The sequence below is a fragment of the Eubalaena glacialis genome, chromosome X (assembly GCF_028564815.1).
Source record: "Eubalaena glacialis isolate mEubGla1 chromosome X, mEubGla1.1.hap2.+ XY, whole genome shotgun sequence".
NCBI classification, from domain to species: domain Eukaryota; kingdom Metazoa; phylum Chordata; class Mammalia; order Artiodactyla; family Balaenidae; genus Eubalaena; species Eubalaena glacialis.
The window spans coordinates 101,649,298-101,671,323 of NC_083736.1; the positions used below are offsets into that span (position 1 = coordinate 101,649,298).

The 22,026-nt window shown below is 40.5% G+C and overlaps 1 protein-coding gene and 1 long non-coding RNA gene across 3 annotated transcripts in view; one reads left to right on the top strand and one right to left on the bottom strand.

Annotated features, from left to right (window-relative positions):
* AMMECR1 (AMMECR nuclear protein 1) overlaps positions 1–12,813 on the bottom strand; it is a 108,063-nt gene extending 95,250 nt beyond the window's left edge. For both annotated transcript variants that reach the window (XR_009698942.1, XM_061178899.1), the window contains exon 1: positions 12,317–12,813. Coding sequence is in view for 1 of the 2 variants with exons in the window: in XM_061178899.1 (XP_061034882.1) it covers positions 12,317–12,789 (473 nt within the window). In the remaining variant the exon portion in view is untranslated. The remainder of the gene's footprint in view (positions 1–12,316) is intronic.
* A 292-nt stretch (positions 12,814–13,105) lies between these two features.
* The window catches only part of LOC133082697 (uncharacterized), a 29,033-nt gene continuing 20,112 nt past the window's right edge, over positions 13,106–22,026 (top strand). The window contains exon 1 of the long non-coding RNA XR_009698977.1: positions 13,106–13,157. This is a non-coding gene — a long non-coding RNA (uncharacterized LOC133082697). The remainder of the gene's footprint in view (positions 13,158–22,026) is intronic.

A 22,026-nucleotide genomic window follows, 5' to 3' on the forward strand; every position in this document is an offset into this window, starting at 1 on the left:
TTTTCAATTACATAATCTTTGCAGGTATTCAATTTTCCCAGCTTTATGTTTGAGATACTGAAGTTTAGAAGAAAAAAAAAGAACACCGAACATAGAAGGCACTCAGGCAAAGGGTGATAAAACCAATGTTAATCTAACTGACTTACGTTGAATGTCTATTGATGAATGAAAGTACTTTGTCTACACAGCAGACTCCTACTTGTGTTATTTCCCAGTCTCTTGTCCAGGCTTCATGACATTCATGATATTAAAGAACCTGCTGAGGCATAATTAACTGGACAAAAGGGAAACTTTACCAAGACAGAGGCAATTCACAAGCCATTAACAGTTAAAAATTGTCAACTGGCAGACCTTCATTTCCCAATGCCTGAATTACAGCAACAGTCTCGTGATGGATCCCCTTTCTTGCTAGGATCTCCCCCACTTCAAACTACCTTTGTGGCGCCCATTGACCACTGTCTAATGCTCATTCTGACCTCTGTATCTTTAAGTTGTTTCCCTGTCTAGAATGCTTGATCTATCTATGAAAAAGGCCTACCCAGCCGAATCCTACTTGGTCCACGAAGCCCTCCTATATAACCCCAGCCCACATTAGTCTTTGTCCAAACTCCTACAGACCTCATTGTCTCCATCACTCACTTGGCCATTAAGTCATATGTGACCTCATTACTTGTTTCCTGAATCTTGTCTCCTCAATATGACTGCAAGCTTTTTTAAATGCAGGAAGCATGGCTTATGTCTATTTTATAGATCACTCACCCGCACCCAAAAAGGAGCCCACCACAGTGTTCTGCCCACAACAGTTATATCACTTGTTGAACTGAAATATCAGAATTAACCATAATATGAAGAGCAGTACTAGCTTAGAATAAGAGATAGGTTTTGAGGTAAAACACACTGTCTTAAGATAATGCTGGCAAATAAATCCTGAAGCTTGAACAAATATTCATTTTTAAATGCCTATAAGCAAAGGGATAATCATGGTGGAATTTCTATTTTCTCCTTTAGAAGTGCAGAGGCATCTCTAAATGGAAGAAGTTAGAAACTGCTCCAAAATTCAAATTAATGCATTACAATTCAGTGCTATTACTTAAAAGTGTCTGCACCTCTGCTAATGATAAAGAACCTCATACTGGTTGTGTAGACAACAGGGCAAATAAACAACTTTCAAGACCCATGACTTTACCATATCTATTATTTCACAGATGCCACTACCACATTTAGATGTGAGCTCTCCATTAGAAACAAATGTGTACACTATAAGAAGCAATTTCAAAAAGTGCTTAACCAGTTTATACACACACATATGGACTGAAAGGCCTTACTTATAATATCCCATGAGGCAAGATGTCTTCCAATTTTCCATCTCTCTAGAAAACACATTTTTCCAGAAATATCAGGATTAACTGTCAAAACTAATGTTCTCCTTTAATGCTTTGGTCCCTCCTTCCACCTTTAAAAGTGGGTGAACAAGGGCCAAGCTCTGACCTGTCAAAGATGTTTCCTTATATTATTATTAGCAAATTCGTTAGAAAGCCCTAAAGAACAGAGGATGAGATAACGACCTAAAAGGAAAGCTAGAAAATCAAGCTCTGTTCAAATACAGGTAGTTGGTATTAAGTCTACTAACAAAGCAAATGATAAATGCCAGGTCAAATACTAACTGAAATGCTACTAGTTTGAAATGTTTTTTAAAAATGGTTGTTTCTGCCTCTAATGCCTTTAATCTAGTTTATTCATAATTTTCAGTAAGTTTGGAAAAATAATACCTCAAAGCCTAAATTAGGCTCTCTTGTAAGAGGGGGAAGGGTAAGCTGGGACGAAGTGGGAATAGGCTTCATGCATCTCTAATGTGGGTTGGTAAGATTTTTAAAAGATTCTCAACATTCCTATGAAAACTTACTTGCTTGAGGTAGAGCCACTATTACGTACCTTTAAAAAGTAAGCTAAACATGGTGCTTATAGTTAACAGTACTGTACGCTTACAAAATGTGTTAACAGGTTCGATCGCATGTTATGTGTTTTTTACCACAATAAAAATAAACTTGCTAAAATCAGTATACATCTATATGATTGAAGAGAAATTCATTAACCAAAAATAGCTGACACTCCAGTTACCTCTAAGAGTGTAATTTGCAAATTAAATCGACCATAGTGGGTCCTGTTAAGAGACACTGGAGATAAGGTACAGAAGAGCCGAGTATACTCAGTAGGATGCCTTCCTATGACTGCATTCTGCAATCAGACATTACACCTGGGTCTCTCCTTTCATAGTATCTGTTCCATAATCTTTGTGATGGAGAATAACTATGAGCAGCAAGCTATGTAAAAGAAACGTCATACATCTAAGGAGAGGCTATTAATACCTAAATACACAGGCCTAAAAATAAGATACATCTGAATACCTGAGGATTTATAACTATGTTCAAGGATAAATCAAGAAAAAAAAGATAATGACCAGAGAGTGGCTACATTTATCCATTTGGACTATACTTAAGCTACTTGTCCCACGGCTCCCAAACTTACCCAGAGGCCTCATTCTGAGGACACGATGTGAATGGTTTTCAACGTGGTCTCTAGGAAGCGCTCGGGGGACCCGTACGCAAGTCCTCTTATGTTATTAAACTTCATGCTGTGCATCTGTTGCTGATAGGAATCATTTCTTTTTAACCAGAGTGCCACGACTCTTGGTCCTAAAGGAGGGACACCTAGGTTTGTATCATGTAAAATACGCCTCTTGCAGCAGTCCCGCTCCAGACTCCACACTTGGTCTCTTTATCTGCCCTGAATCCAGGTATCACCTCACTTGACAACAATCTCATTTCTCTCCTTCCCTGATTCCCACGTGCCCCCTACTCCTGCCTCCAGCCCTGTGTGACTCTCTGTCTCCACAGAGCCATGCTTTCTGTGTGGAAGGGTGGATTTCTGCAAAACAACTTGCCAAACAGGGCAATGGTTAGAGGACTTCGTAGAGCAAAATACACTGCAAACCACCTATCACCTCATTAGTGTCAGAGAAATAGAAGCAGTATCATTCCCATTTGTTCTTGTGGGGTTTTTTAAAATTGACAAGGGTGTGGGGTAGATGGATCCAGGAAATGAACAAACATTTTCAACCACTGACTGCCTAGCCCCCTACTTCTACCATCAAAGAGCTATTCCACAAAATCAAGTACCTGGCCAACCTACTGGCAAGTTTTTTGTTTCTAATGCAAACAAAGCATGGGAGTTTCTGTTTGTTTTAATCATGGGGAACTTCATGAAATGCATGGAAAGCAATACTCTAACATAGAAAAAAGGCCAGAAGACTTCATGAGATTCTTCTTTAGTGAATAAATCACCAACACTGTCTTCCACATACCACCTTAAAAAAAAAAAGTGAAAAGAGCACCCAGCATCTAAACACTTACCTCACTGTTGTTCAAAATCAGGATACAGAGGGTATTTGTCTTACTACAATGAGGTTTGTACTGAGGTCCAAGTTGTACCAGAGATGTAACTTACTTGCACCCAAACCACCTATACCTAACCATGTGGTCTTTAGGCTACATAAGCAATACTACTGTCACAGAGAAGAAACACACCAACGTGACTAGCACATGGGCATTTCTTTGCGGCAGACACAGTGCTGTGGCCGTTAGGCTGACAGCACCAAAACCGATTTTTCATAGATCCCATACTATGAGAATGACTCAAAGATCCACCAGTGCCTGAAGCAAAGCAGAGAATCTGGTGTCACCACCTTGCAGCAATCCAAGATCTCACTATAAGATATGTTACTAGAATTGTGTGTCATATGCTTACAGAAAGCATATGGAATGGCAAGGCGAGCTACATAGGCAGTTAAGTCAATCTCACTACTTTCCATTACTAGAGAGCTGGTCAGCATCTTCTGGCAGGATATTGCATAATACAGTCAACTGTGCTCTCCCAGCATTGCATGTGGCTTTGGGTCACAGTGTGGATTATCTGTAAAATGAAACAGGGGAAAGGCAAGAATCATCAAGACTATCACAGACCTTATTTTAAAAACTAATATTAGCAGGCCTGGACTCAAGCAGAACTTTTCACATTTGCCTATCCACTGAAGATTGCAAAGATCACAAAGCAATATGGCTAATCCTGTCCACTGATAACATCTCTCTTTCATTGTTGAGCAAAGCTGCAAAACAGATCCAGCTTGATTCTTTATTTTCTAAGCTTGAGGACATAGGACCTAGAATCTAGTACCAAACAGTACTTGCAGTCCTTCACAAATTTCCTTTAATCCAAGGCCTGAAACTATTGGTTGGCCAAAAAGTTCGTTCGGGTTTTTTCTGTAAGATCATATGGAAAACCCTTGAACGAAGTTTTTGGCCAACCCAATACAAGTTCCTGAGATGGTCCTCCACAAGGCTCTATTTTGTTGACAACTGTGCTGTGATAAACACATAAGGAAATATAAGAGTCACTGAGTGCTTTCAAATTGATAAGCCTGAAGACTGAGAATATGTATAAACCTACATTAGGGAAACCCAACATTCTGTCAGGTATTTTTACTAGCAAGACAAAGCTTAAAACTATCACTGATCTCTACCCATTTCGGTAGTTCAAAGTCACAACTGGGGAGACAGGGAGGTTGGAGAGATCCCAAGAGACCAACCAAACCAAATCATCACAATAGCTCTTTGCTGCTCTGTGGTTCTGTTAATTAAAAAACAAATAACATTTGCTAACTGCCAACACTTGAAATAGACATATTAAGAAATCTGATTTCATGTAACCAACTATTTGTTTCATCCCATCCCCTCCCCCACCATGTTTTTAACTGACACCACCATCCTCCTGGTTTCTCAGACTTACAAACTCTGAATTATGTTCAAAGCCTCACTTGCCCCAGCAATGGGAATTTCGTAGATTTTTTTTTTCTGCAATGCCTCTTTACTCACATGCAATCACCTGATTTCAGATCCTCATCCAAGAGCTCTCTCAGCTATCTTTATACGTGATCCAAATTCGATCAAACCAACATGTCTTCTCCTCCTTTCTCTCAAATTAGATAACAGTTGGGAATAGGTGAAAGGTGGGCGGGGTAGGTTCTTACACTTGGGATCAAATTTCATCGCCATTCCAAAAGAGCTGTTGAACAAACTTTTCCTGAGCACAAGAATAGCTAGGCACAGAGCCAAGAAAAGAAGAGGCAATGATGGAAACCAAAAAACAGGTGAGCTGCAATCTTTCCACTCCTACACAAAACTTGGTCCTAGAGTGCAAGTCTCTGCATACACTGACAACTTCTTCCACTTCTTGATTTTTCAACATTCCTTTATTCACAAACTCTGTCCCTGGGGCGCATTCCCTACTTTTGCAACGCCCGTTTTCTTCCTGCCCTCATCACCTTAAGCCTCGCTGGGCTCCCCTACGTTGAGACTCTTCTCCTTCCAATTCATCCTACATTCTAGAAGACTCGTCTGCAAATTCTGTTCCCTTCCTAACATGGGAAACTATAATCAGATCCAATATTTCTTATCCAGCATTCCCAGAGGGTTCCCAAGACAAAAGGCTACTTTCCATTTCCTTGAAGTTTTATGATCTTAGAGACCAGAGCAAGGGGATTGGTATGGCGAATGCTGAGTGTGCAAGTTGCTGACTGAAGACAGCTGCTGGGAATCCCCAAGTGCTGTGGCAAGGGGTGTGGCGGTGACAGCAACTGGTTTGAGAACAACCAAGTAAGACTTCCAGATCTACTGGTCATACCGACTCTTACCAATAGTCTCTGTACTTCTGCCATTTAAAACCTTGGCTGAAAAGTTGTCTTCTCCCAAAAGCCTTCTTCCTGACCACTCCTTTACCCCACGTCATTACCATGCTTAGGTACAACATTTTTCATGTATCTAATTCACCTGTAATCATGTATACATTGCTCTGTAAGCATTTTAAGAAACTTTGATATCTGTATCATATCTTGAACAAGACTGTGAGTTCTGTGAGGATAGAACTATTTCTTCTATTTCTCTAGTTTCCATCCACGGAACTCAGCATAATGTATATGCTAAAAAAAAAACAAAAAACGGGTTTTTTCCCCAGTGACATATAATTTCCACTCAGCTACTCAACACTAACATTTTTAAGGTTGAGCAAGTTTGAAAGTATGATACATTAAAAGCTGTAGAAAATACACCCACACTTGATAGAAAAGATGCCACTTATAGTTGGACCAAACATAAAATACGCCCCGCCCAACCAGCTATATTATTGCCCCATACTTTTTCCTCTGGGCGCTTTTCTTTCTACTACATAAGCTTGTGGCTCATTTTTGCTCTTAGCAACACTAACTACAGAAGCTCAACTCTAAATAAGTTTACTGTTGGGAATCTACTCTTCCCACCTACACAACCACTGGCTTCCCACACTGTTTCCAGTGTCCTGTGAGCGACTGCCCAATTACTGATTGTGGAAAGACAGCTTACACACTGAAGGTCCATTCTTGGCAGCCCCTGGGTTTTACTGCTGGTCCTCACTCACTTAGCTTAATTGATTCAGAACAGTATCAAAAAGAGACATTATTACACAAGTTGGGGGAAAAAAAGACTATTTAAGAAAATTTAAATGCAAAAGCCCTGGTCATTGTGCTGCTTTAAAACAGGCAAGCATGTGTGACATGGAGAGAACAGAAAAACGCCTATTGAAATAGGGAACTTTGACTAATCTCATTGCACAAGTTTTAGTGTTTCACACATATACATTCTCAAAAAGATGGTCTGTTAATGGGAAGCACAACTGACTTCAAAATTATAATAAATTGCCATAATAGAGTATAGCGTTTTAACGCAAATACAATTTCAAAAAGTGTACAGTCTTTTAAAGACAACAATGTGAATGTTAGTATGTTTCTGAGAAACACATACTAGAAAAAAGCAACTTATGCATGGGCTAACAGAGCATTTTTCTCTTTCTCAGTAGTGGTCCTTCTTCCCACTGGACTGAGAGATCCCAGCAGAGGTTCCTTCTTGGTTGCTACCCACTAACTGGGACCTGAACACAGCACAAACACAATACCTAAGCAAGAAAAATCATGAGCTAGATTATCACTCCCTTTGGCCACATGGGGGAGAAGGTAAAATAAGCAACGAGTTTTCCTTTGTAACTAAATATACCTTGCCCTACGTACACCTTTATGCATGGATATAAAAATAATTTTGTAATTTATATTTCTACATCCTACCATTTCAGTCACTGATGGTTTTTACAGCATAAATGACAACTGGGGGCATGCCTGCTTTTTTTTCCTATCAGTAAGACAGGACACCGGATTGCCTTCCAATGGAAATCAACACTGTTGAAAAACAACCCATATAACACATCCAAAAATGCTCAACAATTTTTCAGACAATTTTTTTAAAAAAAGAAGAACTATACATTATGACCATTACGCTAGCATGGATAAGGAAATCTGTAATGGCTTAGTAGCATCATCCGCAAGAAACACATACACCTTCTGGCCATTCTGGTCAGTCTTCATCCAAAAAGGACATACTAGAAATATAATAGTTTGCGTTTAAAATGCTGATTTAATATCACTTTGACCTGAGCTGCATTATCAAATCATCTTTTTTACTAACATGCGATAGGATTGTTACTGTTCTGGTGAAACAAAGTGCCTACCTCTCACCTCCCTAGAGCAACCCAATTCCTCCCAAGCACACAGAGAAACAGTAATTTGACTACTGCGACAAGAAAAAGGTAATTGTTCAAACACCTGATCAGAGTCTCTCAAAATCTGCATGTCCAGGAGTGGATTTTTAAAAAATACATTTCGTTCACTGCAATGGAAAAACCACACTTATTGATGTTTAATAGTAAAACATATTTTATGTGCTATGGTCTATACAGAATGTAGTACTGCATTAACTTCAAAGGTGGTAAGAAGATTAAAATTAAAAGTTCATGGGATGTGACATGCAACACAGCATTAAAGATATAAAGACTGAACAATCCCAGTCCCTTAGCAGGATCCTTTTATATTTCTTTGTTAATGAGGGAAATTCTTAAAATGCAATCCAGCAAGCGTAAGTATAAGTAAAAGCTTTCAAAATCTCATCACAACATGTTATTTAAGCGAACTAATCATCAAAGCATTTTTTATGGGAACAGAGGGGGACTTTACTTACTAAAATCAATACAACTCACTTAAACATATACTTGAGCTGCTTTTAATTCCTAAAATGTGCCCCCCACATTTAACAATTTCTGAAAAAAGACCGAAAATCGTACCGCAGGTTTCCAGGTGAGGGTTTCCTCCCTGCCAACCCCACCTCGGACTGAAACCATCCCAAGAACCTCAGACTCTTATGATGATCTTGGCAGCCTTCAATCTCCCTGGTGCTAAGTTAGAAAGACCACGATAAAATATACTAACACGGAAGCAGGAAGTTTTATACTGGTAACTGACAGTGAAAACTGCCCTTCCCTTACAGTTGCTCAACTACTTTATTCAGGTCTTCACCACTCTCTAACCCAGTGGGTCTCAACTTGTGGTCCTGGGAACTGTAGCAGCAGCATCACCAGGGAGCTTGTTAGAAATGCAAATTCACGGCTCCACCCCAGACCGACTGAATCAGAAACTCTGGGAATGGGGCCCAGCAACTTGTGTTTTAACAAGCACTACAGGAGCTTATGATGTACCCTAAAGTTCGAGAACCACTCCTCCCCAAACTTTAATGTGCATAAGAATCACCTGGGGAGCTTGTTAAACTGCAGATTCAAATTCAGCAGGTCTGAGGTGGGGGTCTGTGAACCTACATTTCAAACAAGTCCCCAGGTGATGTCTTCTGCAGACCACACTGCAAGTGTTTCCCAAACTGGCTGTTTACCAAAAATCACCTAGGGTGCTCATAAAATCCGAGTACCCAGGAACCACCCCAGACCAAATTAATCAGAATCTCAGGAGAACGGCCTAGTCGAATACAACCACTGGTTCTCCTCCTCAGCTGCATGTTAAAATCACCTGGAGAGCTTTTAATAATCCTGATGCCCAGGCCCCATCCAAGACCAATTAAATCAGAATCTCTGGGGTTGGGACCCTGGCACCCATATTTTTAATAATTCTTCAGTGATTCGAATGTGCAGCCAAGGTTGAGAGCGACGGTTCTGGAGTCTAACTGGCTCGACACCTGGCATAGTGGATCCCTTTATGGTAGCAAATGGTTTCCTATAACGTGGCTGTGTTCCCATCTATTCAATATAAATCTAAGAGCTCTGACTTTGAACAGTAAAATGCACCTAAAGTCATTTTTTTAATCATGTCTTGAATCTTAGTTCTGTGGGCAAATGTGGCTGTGCAACTGAGACCAAGGATTCAGTAATTCATTCCTCACTTTGAACACAAATGTTACCTGCCTTCCAATAAACAGATTTCCACTGTCCTCCCAAGTCCCAGCTACTGCTACCTCTTCGCAATGAAGTAGGTACTCCAAGAAACAGCAGCAACAGTGAAGAATTTGTATCCACACAGCCTTTTCCTATAGTGACATCCTCCCCGCCAAACCTGAAACAGATAGATCACTGGAAATCTCTAATAACCTTCCAGAGTGGAAGGGTCACTGATGAAGCTAGAACTTCTAAGCCTATAAAAGGCAGATTTCACCAGTGACAGACATTTTGACAGAAAGGTCCTGGGAAGGGATGAAAACGGTGTGCTTTCCCACAGGAGAATGTGCCACTGTCGAAAGCACGTCTTCTGGTGGACAGAGAGACAGGACCTGAAACAGCACTGCTCATGACACCACGATCCTAATAACTCTGACGAAAAAAAGAAAAGCAATGTGCCTATTTCTGTCTTATGGCCCCCAGCACCAAGCCACACTAATAAGTACACAATGCTATTAAATATGTAAAACAGAAAGAAAATGGGTTCTGGTTACTAAGGCACTGTCAAGTGATTATAGTTATTTCACTCCCATAATCAAACACTGCTTTTAAGAAACTTTCCTGAATTTTTCCACCATCCACCTCAAAAATGACTTTAAGATAAATGAAAATAAGATGCAGTCCTCTTTCCACTTAAGTGAACTTTCCTTCTCCCCTTGGTCATGCTCAGCGGCTCTTCTAAATTCGTTGTTTGGTAGAATACATGACACAGCCAAGGCCTGCTAAATAATAGTTATTATTCTTCCACCATCATTTCAACATATCCACAGTGGTCAAAAGGGTGTCTTATTTTTTCTGTTTAATTCCATGAAAAAGAAATCCAGTGGGTGGACTATTGGAGGAGAATCAATACCTAAATACGTGTGCAAAGTAGCCACTGTTAAATGACATTTTCAAAAGCATTTTCTGTATGAGCTGGTCAAGCTCACTTTCCTTTTAAAATTCTTGTTACAGTCATTCAGTTAACCCAAACTCACTTTAAAATGTGTGAAAATAGCACCTCCTGAAAGTGTGTTCGCATATGCTTTGGAGCAATGGAGCGTGAATAGTAAAACAGCCTTTGCCAAACTCATATAACTAAACAGGAGTGAATTTTTGCAGTCCCATGACTTTGCTGAGCCAACCTATGTATCATCCCCGGACTGGCTTTAATACATCATAGACATCCAAGAGAAGGCAGAAAAGTCACAAATAAGTGACTCAACCTAATAAATATTTCATAGATTTTTTTTAACATGGCAGTCTTTTTCAAAACGAATTCTACTTCTTAACCAAAAACTAAATTGGCTAAGTACAGGTGTGGGTTTAGGATTTAAGCTTCTAGAATTAAAACTATGAAATTTATCAAGATATTTAATTTATTTGACAAAGTATCAGTCTCTATGCTCTTTCATGCATTTCTTATGAACCAATGCCCAAAGAGGAACCAAGTCTGAAAGAAAAAGCACAGACCACAGAAGAGTGGCAAAAATACAAAATTAAATACATTTCAAGCATCAAAGCCAAAGAAAACAAACGAAGCAAATTTATAATTTCCAGGACACTTTATTGTAATTTCCACTTTACATATTAATTGAATATTTTTAGTCTAGGCAGAAGTGTTTATACGTATCCAGTCGCAGTCTAATCCCCTAATCTCACAAAATGAAAAGAAGCAGTTTAAAAAGAACATCAATTCAGGTATTTATGATATGGGGACAAGGGGCACTTGTCTTAGCTAGAAAAAGGGTTGATGCTTTTCAGTATAAGTTTCACTGAATTTTTTCTCTATTATTTTTCCTGTTGATGCTAGGTACTCATAATAAAAACAATCACCCTCTTTGTCATTCTGCCCTTCCTTGGGCTTTACATTCTGTCTACCGTTTAACTCAAAAAGTCAGTTTACACTCAGTTTACACATTAAAAAAACAACATATGCCCCATCTCCCACACATCCAAGCGGACAGGGACCAGAATTAACCTGGCTTTTAGCTGTAACAGTGTTATTTTAAATAATTTCAACCACACACTTGAAGGGTAAAATAACTAAAAGGACAAAACCGAAGGAAACCGTAAAAATTCCTACACTTACTGTTCAACTATTTCTCGAACTGTCGAGCCTAACATGGGTTTCTTAAAAGTGAAATCGACACAAAAGCGAATGTACGCTTAATGTACAAACTGACAGTGGCTCTATGGGGACAGCTCTCTTTGAATGAGCTATTACCCAGACGGTGAAATGAAAAAAAAAAAAAGTCTCACTCTTTAAATGTGAGAGAGCCGGCGGTGCGCTTCACTAGAAACACAGTTTAATGGGTATGTTCGGATAAAAATAGGTACTAAGGGAAAATGTGCTTTGAAGGAAACCTCCTCCCTCCCCAGGACACAAGGAAACCCGAAAGAAAAAGATGGGTAAACTTCATTGGCTCCGGAGCTAAGTTCCATCACCAGCAGAACAGAAGTTGGATAGGTGCTATTTTTCACGCTGCAATGGAAGAGTAACTCTCCATGTGCAAGGTACGCGGGGCGGGAATACCGGCGGGGCTTTCACAGGGGGTCAAGGAAACCCAAGCCAGGAGAAGTCAACATCGTGAGGGAACCAGACCTCCCAAACCCGGGCGAATGAGACGCAGGGTGGCGAAGGAGAGGAGAGGGTCAAAACTCCTCGAAGTTACCTCAAAGAGAAAGTGAACACCTCTGGGAACCAGCGCGCCATCTCTCGCGGCAGCACCCCGCTCCAAGTGTGAGGCGCTTGTCTCTGAGGGCAGAAAGCGCGGGGTGCCCTTACTCAGAGCGAGCGGCTCCGGGGACCCGGGGCAGCGAGAGGGGCAGGGGCAGCGGCCGGCGGGGAGGCTGACTCGTACTTTACCTCAACTCTGAGCCCCATCCCGAGCGCAAGGGAGAGGGCGGCGGTGGGCACGGTACTCACTAGGGCTCGTTGGTGAACCGGGGGGTCCGGGGCTGCTGGTATCCGTACAGGTGACAGTAGAGCACATCGAAGCAAAAGCAGCACATCTCCGCTGACACCACCATCTTCCGGGAGCCGGGCGATGAGGACGAGGCGGCGGACGACAAGGAGGGCGAGGGTGAGGTGGCGGCGGCCGGGGGAGAAAGTAGGGTGCCCACTCCGCAGCTCGGAGGGGGCGACAGGGAGATTCCCCCGCCGCCGCCGCCGCAGCCCTGAGGGGGAGAGAGGGTACAGCCGCTGCCGCTACCTCCTCCGGCTAGACCTCCTAGCCCGTTGAGCCGCGTACCGGCGCCTCCTAGTCCCAGCTCCCCGGCTCGGCACTGGCTCTCTCCGCTGCAGTGGGAGGAGGAGGAGGCGCCACCACCGCCACCCGAGCCAGAGGGGGGCGAACTGGACAGTTTCTGCTTCTTCACCCCGCAGCAACCCGCCGCCATCTTGGAACACTCTCCCCCACGCAGCGCTTCCGACCCATAAGTGAGGCGAGCTGGCGGCGGGGGCGAGCACGCTGCGGCCCCGGACGCCGGGGGCGCGCCTGGGGCTCGCGGGCCACGCGCGCGCGCGCCGCTACCTGACCCGGACGCCCGGCCACGCGGCCAGCCCTCGCGCGCCCCCGCCCCGGCGCGCGCCCCGCGCTTTCGCGGCTCGGCACCTCGCGCCTGTCCCGCCGGCCTCGCGCCTCCTCCTCCGAGCCGAGCCTCAGCCTCCCGCCCCGCGGCTCTCAGAGGATGAAAGACGCGAAGCCCAGTAGGAAGGAAGGAGAAGGAAAGAAGAAGAAAGCGGAGAGTGGGAGCAAAGGGAAGAGGTGGGCACGCCCCGGGTCAGAGGAGGGAAAGGGAAACTAGTGGGAGGGGAGGGGGGAGAAAGAAGAAAGTCCGAAGTAAGTGTCCAAGTCTCAAAGCGCAGCTCGATGACGGGCGCTGCACATAGTGTTAGTGACACTTGAGCTGAGTTACGTGGAACCTGAGCCACCGGCCTCAAATACGCTGGGTTCTGAACTGCCAGAGTGTGAGCAAGCAGGTGCTCAGAGCTCCACACCTGAGATCGCCCCTCTAAAGTCTGTACAAATCAGTCGGGGAAATGGCCACACTGCAGTGGCTCAATCTGAGCACGCACCAGAAGTTTTCCAAGATTATGGTAAAAGAGCAATACTCTTTCCATTCCTTATCAACAAATATTGCAGCCCGATTGAATCTATATATCCTCTTTTGTTCCTCAACTTCCCCTCCTAGCCCCGTGAAGACGTTTAAAAGCAAAACATAAAGTCCTAACCAACACCTCACTGGTTCACAGATGTTAATTGTGCTCTGGAACTTGCGGCGGTGGGTAATTGGGAGAAGGGGCTGGCTTGGGAACAAAACAAATTAGAAATATATCTGTAGTCAGCATAGATCTTACAGGTAAATAGGGCAGGTAGTATACTTAGTCACAAGTTGAAAGATTTTGTTTAGGTATATAATTAGATAGTCATTAGTATTCATTTTAAAAATTTCTCAAAGAATGCTTGGATGGATGAGGTAGATGATTGAGTCAGTCCCATTCTGGGCACCCGAGACAATCATCAAATGTAAAAATTCATAGAAATGAACCTGATAGAAACAAAGTGTAAGTTTTTTTGCATCGTGTCCACGCCATGCCAAAACATCTAGACAAAGTGAGGTATCTATCTGCATACTTGGAGGCATCAGAGGATTGATCAGATTTGTCAACTTGGAGCTAAAATGTGTGGGATCTTGCAAATAGGTGAGGGCTGTTCATTCCACTTGGGGGAAAAATAAGTTTATTCATTCAACAAATATTGAGCCTCTGTGCCATAGTATGTGCATGACACTGTACTTATGTTAAAATCCAGGAAGTACGCTTCCCACTCTCAAAGAGTTTATGAATTAAGTCAGATCTGTGTACCTAATCAGATAAATAGCTACTATTTATTGAGCACTTTTTGGGTTCTGAGTACCATGCCTCATCTTACCCCATAACCCTTCAAATAATATGTTATGTCATTTGATCCTCACAGTAACCCTCTGAAGTTGCTCATTTACAGATGAGGAAATTGAACCTCAGTAGTAACTTGCCCAACATCACACACCTAGAAAGTGATGGAGTCAGGATTTGAACGCAGGCATGTCTGACTCCAAAAACCATGCCGTTGTGCTACACTGCCTCTCAATACCAGTGTATGATAGAAAGCTAGAGATGGATAAAAGATGGTGACATTAAGCTACAGTAGGTGGAACAGAGGTTAAATAAAAATAAGAACTTAGTTTTCATGGAAAGATTGAGAAACACTGAAATATGTTACCAAGGAAAGATGAAGACTCTCCTTAAAGAGAGATTTTATGAAATAGACAGATCAATTGTCTAGGATGGTTAGATACAACCCGAAGACAAAAGAGATGGTTTAACTAGTTTGTGATATGTGATCACATCCTCTCAAACCTCAGCATCCCTCTTAGAACTATCGTCCTGTTTGAGGCAAAATAACAACTTATTGTCAACCACTAGTGTAGTTTTGAAAAATGCATTAATTTGTTTGTCTGTGTTGCAGAAGAGAAAGCATATTGGTTTTTTAAAAATGCTCCACAACAACCAGTACACTGTTAGGGTGTTTTGTTTTGTTTTGTTTTGTACTTTATCCTTAACTCTCAGAGCCTACCTTTAATTTGTTTGAAACTAGGTCAAATACAATATCAGACAATAGGTACCAATTTATTCACCACTCCACTAAGAAGTGGTCACTTCTAGTAGTAGAAAAGCAGTGCCATTTAATGACATCACACAACAGTTTAGCACAGGAAGCAAAGTAGGATACCATGGATGGCTGCTTCTGCTAGGGGAATTCAGGAAAGCAGAATGTAATCTCCCGATTTAGAATTTGGCCAGTAGACAAGAGTCTAACGCCCCTACTCTTGTGAAAATAGCAAGGAGTCTTTAATAAGCACCAGTAGTCATGTCCTTAGTTCTGCATTTCATCTAAAAGACAAAACACTATCATGGCTATAGTACCAGGCTAGGGGACTGAAGCAATGGGAAACCCTAAGACAAGGACATCCCAGTTGAATTACAAAAATAGCTTTTCCCCCAAGGATTTAAAATTCCAATTACAAACCTCACAAGCATAAAGGAAATAGACAAACCCAAACATGATCATTGCAGAAAAGACATCATTATTTGACCACTAAGCGTTACTATCTGAAGTACTTTGTTGAATTGGCTGGCTAAAAGGGGGAAAAACACTCTAACTTTTTCTCTGTGCTAACTTCTCCTGAGCCTGGCTCGTCTCCCATACTAACCTTGAGCCTCAAGATGCTTTGCAAATCCCTTGGCAAGCAGTGGTGGTGGTAGTAATGCCTCCTTTTAGCCTTTGAGGAAATACCTCTCCTGGTCTTGTTTTCTTGCAAAGTCACCACCATAGAAATAAACATATTTCATTCAAACATAAATAAAATCCACAGATCAAATTCTGTGGGAAAAAAACTTTTTTTACATCTCAGCAAAGTGCACACTGGATGGGGAAACTGACCTTGCTCAGGATTCTCTTGACTTGAAGTGTAAAGGTCAAAGTATGATAAAGCAAATGTGTTTCTACCCGCTGCTGATACTGGAGTGATAATATCCTCCAGAGGAAACGTTAAGGTGCCTTCTGCTTTTTGTAACTGACTGTCAAGCTGGGAGCTAAAGATCCCACGTTTCTTTTAAATAAAAAAAGTAAATAGGCCATAGTCTCTTTGTCGACAAAGCACATTCAAACTGTAAGCATTTCTGCTTCTGCATCTGCCTCTAAATTGCCGTTAAGTAACTCTTGTCAAATGTTTTGTTATACAACTGTGAAAAGCTAACGCACATTATTTACTATGTGGTAAAACTGGGAATTGAATTAAACCCAATAGATGATGATAATTTTATCATTACCTCAATTTATTCTCATGCTTACAATATAGTTATTTTTCATTTCAGAAAAAGAGAATAATTGTAATTCGATGAGTAGTGAACACTTTTATGTTGCAAAATTATTTTCTTAGGTTTCTGGCAGTGTGGGTGAGAAGAGGAACGTTCACATAGTTCAATGAAAAAACTTCCATTTATGCCCAAACAAGTGTTATTTTTATCCTCTGTCATCAAACTTTCTCAACTGTCATCCTTGAACAACTGCAGAATGTAATATTATTAGCTACCACTTTGATCTAACCTTGTACACATATGACACATGGTTGTGGTGGCGGAGGTGGTGATCAGTTCCCTTTTATACTTGAGTGAATATGTGAATAAATACTGAAATTCTTTACCTACTTTTCAATTCAAATGGATAAATCAGCTTTTGTTTTCTTGATTACAAATCAGCTCCTGCCCTCCTGAAACCTGTTTTTAATGAACACATTAATGAGACGAAGGACCATGGTCTACTTTTGACTGTTTTCTAAATAGTTGTTTCATTTATATCTTCTATTGTCAACTGGAATGCAAGCTAATTGAATGTTGTTTTGCTACCTATTTCCTTGAGACAAAGTTATACGAACTCTTTAATAAGATTTAGGTATGCGAATATCTATACTGAATGTGGAAGTATTAACAAAGCTAGCTAACCGTGGATTGGAAAGGAAAGCTTTTTAGGGAGAAGATGATCAAAGCGAGTGTTATCTTGGGCAGTTAGGGGAGTTGTGAGCAACCAAAACGCGAAGGTGTCTACTATAGTTTGGAGAATCTTTACTTGACTATTTCCCTCTTTTCTCTTTTCTTTAAAGACTTCATCTACTATCCTCTATGCATTTAATGGGGTGAGAAAATGTATATACTGCAAGTGTGCCCCACCTCCACATTTAATTATGAACATATAGTTGTTTTCCTATAACTAATCTCATCGTGTTCTGGAGCACCTATTCCAGTTGCCTGGAGGCGCAGGTTGGGCACAGGTTGGACAGATTAAGGTTGTCAGTTAGAATATAGAAATGTGTTCTGAATTAAAAGTCTCTTTTGTGCAAGCATTTGATTTACACTTCAAACACACTCATGGCAGTGAGTGAGTCCCATAATTTCTGCTGGATCCTAGCTGAAGTTTAGCTCATTTTGCCTCACCCTACTCACTTTTTAAATGTCCATAATTTATGGCTTATTCTCTCACTATGCGCAATGCACAATGACTGGGTCAGGAAGCACATCTATCTCTCTCCTTACATACTACTGCCCAGGATTCCTACCTCAGCTCCCAGTGGTCTGCTAGCCCTCTAAACTTCAGCCATATCCTCCATCCAGCCCCTGACTTTAGGGCTGTTCACTCATGCCACAGCAACTGCCTGGCAAATATGCTGCCTCTTAATTCTCAGCTGCCTTCTGCATCCTCCACAGGTCCCCACAAGGAATTCTGGATTTCTTCCATGCCACTTGACAGGCTTCTCTCTAACTAACCCCCCATGCTGCCATTTCTACTGCAGATGCTTCATGGTGGCTTATGGCTTTTCTAAGGGGCTTGAAATTTCCCATGCTACACCCTGCTCTATGAGTCCCCCAAACACCTCTGATTCTTTCTTTCTTTTTTTATTTTGAGATATAATTCACAAAGCATGCAATCCACCCATTTAAATTCAATGGTTTTTCGTATATTCATGGAGTTGTGCGATCAGCAACATAATTTTGGAACACTTTCATAATCCCCAAAAGAAGCTCCATACCCATTAGCAGTCACTCTCCATTCCCTCCCATCGACCTGCCCACCCCCCAGCCCCTGGCAACCAATAACCTACCTTTTGTTTCTATAGATTTGCCTATTCTGGACATTTCATGTAAATGGAATCATACAATATTTGCCCTTTTGTGTCTGCCTTATTTCACTTAGCATCATGTTTTCAAGGTTTCTCCATGTTGTAGCATCTATCAGTACGTCATTCTTCTTTCTTCATTCTTCTGGCAGACTAATATTCCATTATATGGCTATACTACAGTTTATCCATTCATCAATTGATCGGCATTTGGGTTGTTTCCACTTTTTGGTTATTATGAATAATGCTGCAATGAACATTCATGTACAAGTTTTTATGTGGATGTGTGTTTTCATTTCTTTTGGGTATATACCTAGTGATGGAATTATATGCTATATGTAATGAGTTATATGGTAACTCCGTATTTAACCTTTTGAGGAACTGCCAGACTGTTTTTCAAACTAGCTGCACCATTTTCAAACTCCATCTGCAGTGTATGAGGGTTCCAATTTTTCCACATTCTTCCCAACACTAGTTTTTAATCTTTAAAAGGAGTATTATTGTAGCCATCCTAATGGATGTGACATAGTATTTCATTGTAGTTTTGATTTACATTTCTCTAATGACTAACGTGTTTATCACCTATTTGTATATCTTTTTTGGAGAAATGTTTATTCAAATCCTTTGCCCATTTTTTTTTTAATATTTTACTCTTTTTTTTGTAATTCTTTATTTTATTTATTTTTATTTTTGGCTGTGTTGGGTCTTCGTTTCTGTGCGAGGGCTTTCTCCAGTTGCGGCAAGCGGGGGCCACTCTTCATCACGGTGCGCGGGCCTCTCATTATCGCGGCCTCTCTTGTTGCGGAGCACAAGCTCCAGACGCGCAGGCTCAGTAGTTGCGGCTCACGGGCCTAGTTGCTCCGCGGCATGTGGGATCTTCCCAGACCAGGGCTCGAACCCATGTCCCCTGCCTTGGCAGGCAGATTCTCAACCACTGCGCCACCAGGGAAGCCCCTTTGCCCATTTTTAAACTGAGTTATTTGTCTTCTTATCATTAGGTTGTAAGAATTCTTTATATATTCATGATACCAGGATATATCATTTTCAAACATTTTCCTCCATTCTGTGGGTTGTCTTTTCACTTTTTAAATGGTGTCCAATTTATTTGTTGCTTGTACTTTTGATATTATATCTAAGAAACCATTGCCAAATACAAGGTCATGAAGATTTACATCTGTGTTTACTTTTAAGAGTTCCATAGTTTTAGCTCTTACAGTTCATCTTTGATCCATTATGAGTTAATTTTTGTACACAGTGTGAGGAAGGGGTCCAAGTTAATTCTTTTGCATATGGATATCCAGTCATCCCAGCCAATATTTGTTGAAAACACTCTTTGTTCCCCATTGAAATGTCTTGGCACTCTTGTCAAGAACCAATCAAAAATAACATAGGGGTTTATTTCTGGACCTTCAGTTCTATTCCATTGAACTATATGTCTGCCCTTGGGTGAGCACTACACTGTCTTGATTACTGTAGCTTTGCAGCAAGTTTTGAAAATGGGAAGTGTGAATCCTCTAAATATGTTCTTCTTTTTCAAGATTATTTTGGCTCTTCTGGGATGCTTGCATTTCCATATTAGTTTCATGATCATCTTATCAATTTCCGAAAAGAAGCTGGTTGGGATTTTGATAGGGGTTGCATTGAATGTAGATCGCTTTGAGGTGTATTGACATCTTAACAATATTTAGTTTTCCAATCCATGAACATGGGATTTCTCTCCATTTATTAAGGTCTACTTTAATTTCCTTCAACAATGTTTTGTAGTTTTCAGAGTATATGTTGCACTTCTATTCTTAAATTTATTTCTAAGTATTTTATTCTTTTTGAAGTTATTGTAGATGGAATTGTTTTATTAATTTCAGTTTTGGGATTGTACATTACATAGAAACATAACTGATTTTTATGTATTGATCTTGTCTCCTACAACCGAGCTGAAATGTTTATTAGTTCTAATAATTTTTATTGGATTTCTTAGTATTTTCTATATACAAGATCATGTTATCTGCAAATAGATGTTTTTACTTCTTCCTTTCCAATCTAGATGCCTTTTATTTCTTTTTCTTGTCTAATTGCTTTGGCTAAAATCTCCAGTACAATGTTGAATAAAACTGTCAAGAGAAGACATCCCTGTCTTGTTCCTGATCTTAGGGGGAAAGCTTTCAGTCTTTCACCATTAAGTATGATGTTAGCTGTGGGTTTTTCGTAGATGCCCTTTATTACGTTGAGGAAGTTCCCTCCTATTTCTAGTTTGTTGAATTTTTTTTAACATGAGAGGTTGGATTTTGTCAAATGCTTTTTCTGTATCTAATGAAAGAATCATGTGCTTTTTGTCTTTTATGCTGTTGATATGGTGTATTACATTAATTGATTTTTGGATGTTAAACCAACCTTCCAATCCTGGGATGAATCCTATTTGGTCATGGTGTATAATCCTTGTTTATATGTTGCTGGATCAATTTGCTTGTATTTTGTAGGGATTTTTGCATCTATATTTATAAGAAGTATTGGTCTGAGTTTTCATGTGATGTCTTTGTCTGGTTTTTATATCAGGATAATACTGGCCTCATAGGATGAGTTGGGAAGTTTTCTTCCTCTTCTATATTTTGGGTGAGTTTGAAAAGAATTGGTATTAATTCTTTAAAAGTGTGGTCAAACTCGCCAGTGAGGAAGCCATCTGGTTCTGGCTTTTCTTTGTTGGGAGATTCTTTTTTAATTACTGACTCAATCTTGTTACTTGTTATAGGCCTATTAAGATTTTCAGTTTCTTTTTGAATTAGTTTTTTTTTTTTTTACTTTTTTTTTGTCTTTTTGAATTAGTTTTGGTAGTTTGTGCATTTCTAGGAATTTGTCCATTTCATCTAGGTTATCTAATTTGTTGGCATACAATTGTTTACGGTATTCTTTTCTAATCCTTTTTATTTTCCCTGTAGGGTCTATAGTAATGTCCCCTCTTTCATATCTGATTTTAGTAATTTCAGTCTTCTCCCTTTTTTCTCTCTTGGACAGTCTAACTGAAGCCTTGTCAATTTTGCTGTTCTTTTCAAACCAATTTTTGTTTCATTAATTTCCTCTATTGTTTTTCCATTCTCCATTTCATGTATCTCTGTTCTAATCTTTACTATTTCCTTCCCTATGTTTGCCTTGGGTTTACTTTACCCTTTGTTCTAGTTTCTTTTTTTCTTGGCCGCACCATGCAGCATGTGGAATCTCAGTTCCCCTTCCAGGGATTGAACCCGCGCCCCCCACAGTGGAAACACAGAGTCTTAACCACTGGACCACCAGGGAAGTCCCTGTTCTAGTTTCTTAAGGTGAGAGGTTAAGGTATTGATTTGAGATATTTCTGCTTTTTAAATAAAGGTCTTACAGCTATCAATTTCCCTCTAAGTGCTGCTTTAGCTGCATCCCATAAGCTTTGGTGTGTTGTAGTTTTGCTTTTGTTAATCTCAAATTATTTTCTAATTTCTCTTGTGATTTTTTTTCTTTGACACATCAGTTATTTAGGAGTGTTTTATTTAATTTCCACATATTTGTAAATTTCCCAAATCTCTGCTATTTAGTTCTAATTTTATTCCTTTGAAGGTAGAGAATATACCTTGTATGATTTCATTCATTTTAAATGTTTTGAAGCTTGTTTTGTGGCCTAGCATATAGCCTATCCTGAAGAATATTCCACATGCACTTGAGAAGATTATGTATTCTACTGTTATTAGGTGGAATGCTCTATGGATGTATGTTAGGTTTAGTTGGTGTATAGTGTTGTCCAAGTCTTCTATTTACTTATTAAGGAGCAAGAGTGGCTCACATATAGCCATAATAAGGTTTTTGGGCTTTTATTCAAAGAGCCAAATGGGAAGCCATTGAAGGGTTCAATAAGATCAATTTTGCTGCTATGTGAAGAACTGTACTAGAGGAGAACAGAGA